Source organism: Petaurus breviceps, unplaced genomic scaffold (assembly GCF_028583685.1).
Source record: "Petaurus breviceps papuanus isolate PSGF00001 unplaced genomic scaffold, PetGlider_PUasm1.0 37, whole genome shotgun sequence".
Classification (NCBI taxonomy): Eukaryota; Metazoa; Chordata; class Mammalia; order Diprotodontia; family Petauridae; genus Petaurus; species Petaurus breviceps.
Window position 1 is genome coordinate 2,315,106 of NW_027186296.1, and position 2,477 is coordinate 2,317,582.

General features: G+C 39.3%; 1 protein-coding gene across 1 annotated transcript; it reads right to left on the reverse strand.

Annotated features, from left to right (window-relative positions):
* Window positions 1–256: 256 nt before the first annotated feature.
* LOC138168385 (small ribosomal subunit protein eS27-like) lies at window positions 257–607 on the reverse strand. The gene has a single exon (XM_069097414.1). It carries the CDS (start codon window positions 572–574, stop codon window positions 320–322), a length of 255 nt encoding a protein of 84 aa, XP_068953515.1. The 5' UTR covers window positions 575–607; the 3' UTR covers window positions 257–319.
* Window positions 608–2,477: the final 1,870 nt, after the last annotated feature.

A 2,477-nucleotide genomic window follows, 5' to 3' on the forward strand; every position in this document is an offset into this window, starting at 1 on the left:
TGAGGTCTCCCACTAGTATAGTTTTGCTATCTATTTCTTCCTCCAATTCCCTTAACTTCTCTTCTAGGAATTTGGATGCTATTCCACTTGGTGCATATATATTAAGTAATGATATTGCTTCATTCTTGATGGTGCCTTTTAGCAGGATATAGTTTCCTTCCTTATCTCTTTTAATTAGATCTATTTTTGCTTTTGTTTTATCAGAGATAAAGATTGCTATTCCTGATTTTTTTTACTTTAGCAGAAGCATAATATATTCTTTTTTTTGCATCAAATTTCTTTTATTCTTTACAGTTCCTCATTCATCTCGATTCAGTCATTAGTACTGCTTCCATCTGAAGGAACATCCTTCTGTAAGCCTCGCCTTGCCTCCAGTAGGCTGACAGAGTACAGTGGAGCATCCCACACAGAGAACCACTGTTTGTGCGTGACTGAAGACAGTGGTGATTTTATAGCACCCTGGGCCCTTCACGTCCATGAAATATGAGTTCGGACTCTGCACCAAGGGCTTCTTCTTGTGCTTCCTCTTCTCCTCCTCGGGAGAGGGGTGCAGGAGGTCTTTAACGAGACACATGTTGGCACAGAGATATCTTCAACGCCGGAAAAGCTGCATAATATATTCTACTCCAGCCTTTTACCGTTATCCCGTGCATATCCCCTTGTTTCAAATGTGTTTCTTGTAGACAGCATATTGTAGGATTATGGTTTTTATCCATTCTGCTATCTGCCTCTATTTTATGGGAGAGTTCATCCCTTTCACATACACAGTTATGATTACTATCTGTGTCTTTCCCTCCATCATATTCCCTCCCGTGTTTATGCTTTTATTTCTCCCTTCTCCCTTCCCCTCCTTAAGAGTTTTCCTTTTGACTGCAGCCTCCCTCAGTATTCCCTCCCTATTTCCCCCCTTACTACTTCTTCCCTCCCTTCTAACCACCCCTCCCTTTACCCCTTACCTCTCCTACTACCTGTAGGGAGCAATAGATGTTTATACTTAACAGAGTATGCTATTCCCTCCTTGAACCCAAACCAATAAGAGTAAATTTCATACAGTGCTCCACTCCCTCCCTCCTTTCCTTCTAATATAATGAGTTTTTGTGTCTTTTCATGTTACAATCCTAAACTTAACTGATTATGTTAATCCTTCCTTGAACCAAAACCTTTGAGAATAAAGCTCATATAATGTACATCTCCCTCCCTTCTTTCTCTCTACTATGGTATGTTTTTATACCTCTTTGGTGGCATAATTTACCCTTTTCTGCCTCCTCCTTTCCTTCTCTCCCATTACAATCCCTTTGCACTCCGTGATAAGGTTTTTATCATCAGATTAGTTCATTTATACCCACACCATCCATCTATCTATCTATCTATCTATCTATCTATCTATCTATCTATCTATCTATCTATCTATATCCCTTTTAAATGTCATGATAATGATACAAACCTCAAAATCGACAGGTATCAGCTTCCCATTTGGGATGTAAACAGTTTGCTCTTATTGAATCACAAGTTATATGCGTGTGTGTATGCATGTACATGTGTGTGTATGTTTTTGTTGTTTACCTTTTTATGTCTCTGTTGAGTCTTTTTTTTTCTTTTTGGACAGCAGTTGGGGTTAAGTAACTTGCCCAAGGTTACACGGCTAGCTTTTTTGTGTGTGTGTTAAGTGTCTAAGACCAAAACCGAACTCAGGTCCTCCTGACTCCGGGGCCAGCACTTTACTTACTCACTGCACCACCTAGCCACCCCCCATCTCTGTTGAGTCTTGTATTTGGAGATCAAATTTTCCATTGAGCTCTAGTTTTTTCATCAGGAAAGTCTGGAAGTTCCTTTTTTCATTGAATGACCATCTCCTTGTCTGAAAGATTATGCTCAGTTTTTCTGGGTAGTTGATCCTGGTTACAATCCAAGCTCTTTTGCCTTACAAAATACCATATTCCAATCCCTCTGATCTTTTAATGTGGAAGCTTCTAGGTCCTGTGTGATCCTGACTATAGATCCTCAATATTTGAATTGTTTCTTTCTGGCTGCTTGCATTATTTTCTCCTTGACCTTATAATTCTGGAATTTAGCTACTATATTTCTTGGAGTTTTCAATTTGGGATCTCTTTCAGGAGCAGTCTGGTGAATTCTTTTGATAACTATTTACTCTCTGACTCAAGACCTCAGGACAATTTTCTTTTTTACTTTTTTTTATTTTTTAGTTTATGTCATTCATTTCCACAAGATTTTGAGTTACAAATTTTCTCCCCATTTTTCCCCTACCCACCACCCTAAAACAGCAATCCCACTGAATATCCCCTCCCCCAATCTCCTCTCTCCCATATCTCCCCCTATTCCCCCTCCAACTTTCCAGTAGGGCATGGTGGATCTCTATGCCCCATTGCCTGCATATCTTAGTTTTAAGGCATTCTTCTCCTCTTTGGCTTTTTGAGCCTCTTTTACCATTTGAGTTAGTCTTTTTTTTAAGTTTTTAT

Coding starts and splice junctions, on each gene's coding strand:
- LOC138168385 (XM_069097414.1), bottom strand. CDS start 574: ATGTGTCTCGTTAAAGACCTCCTGCACCCCTCTCCCGAGGAGGAGAAG.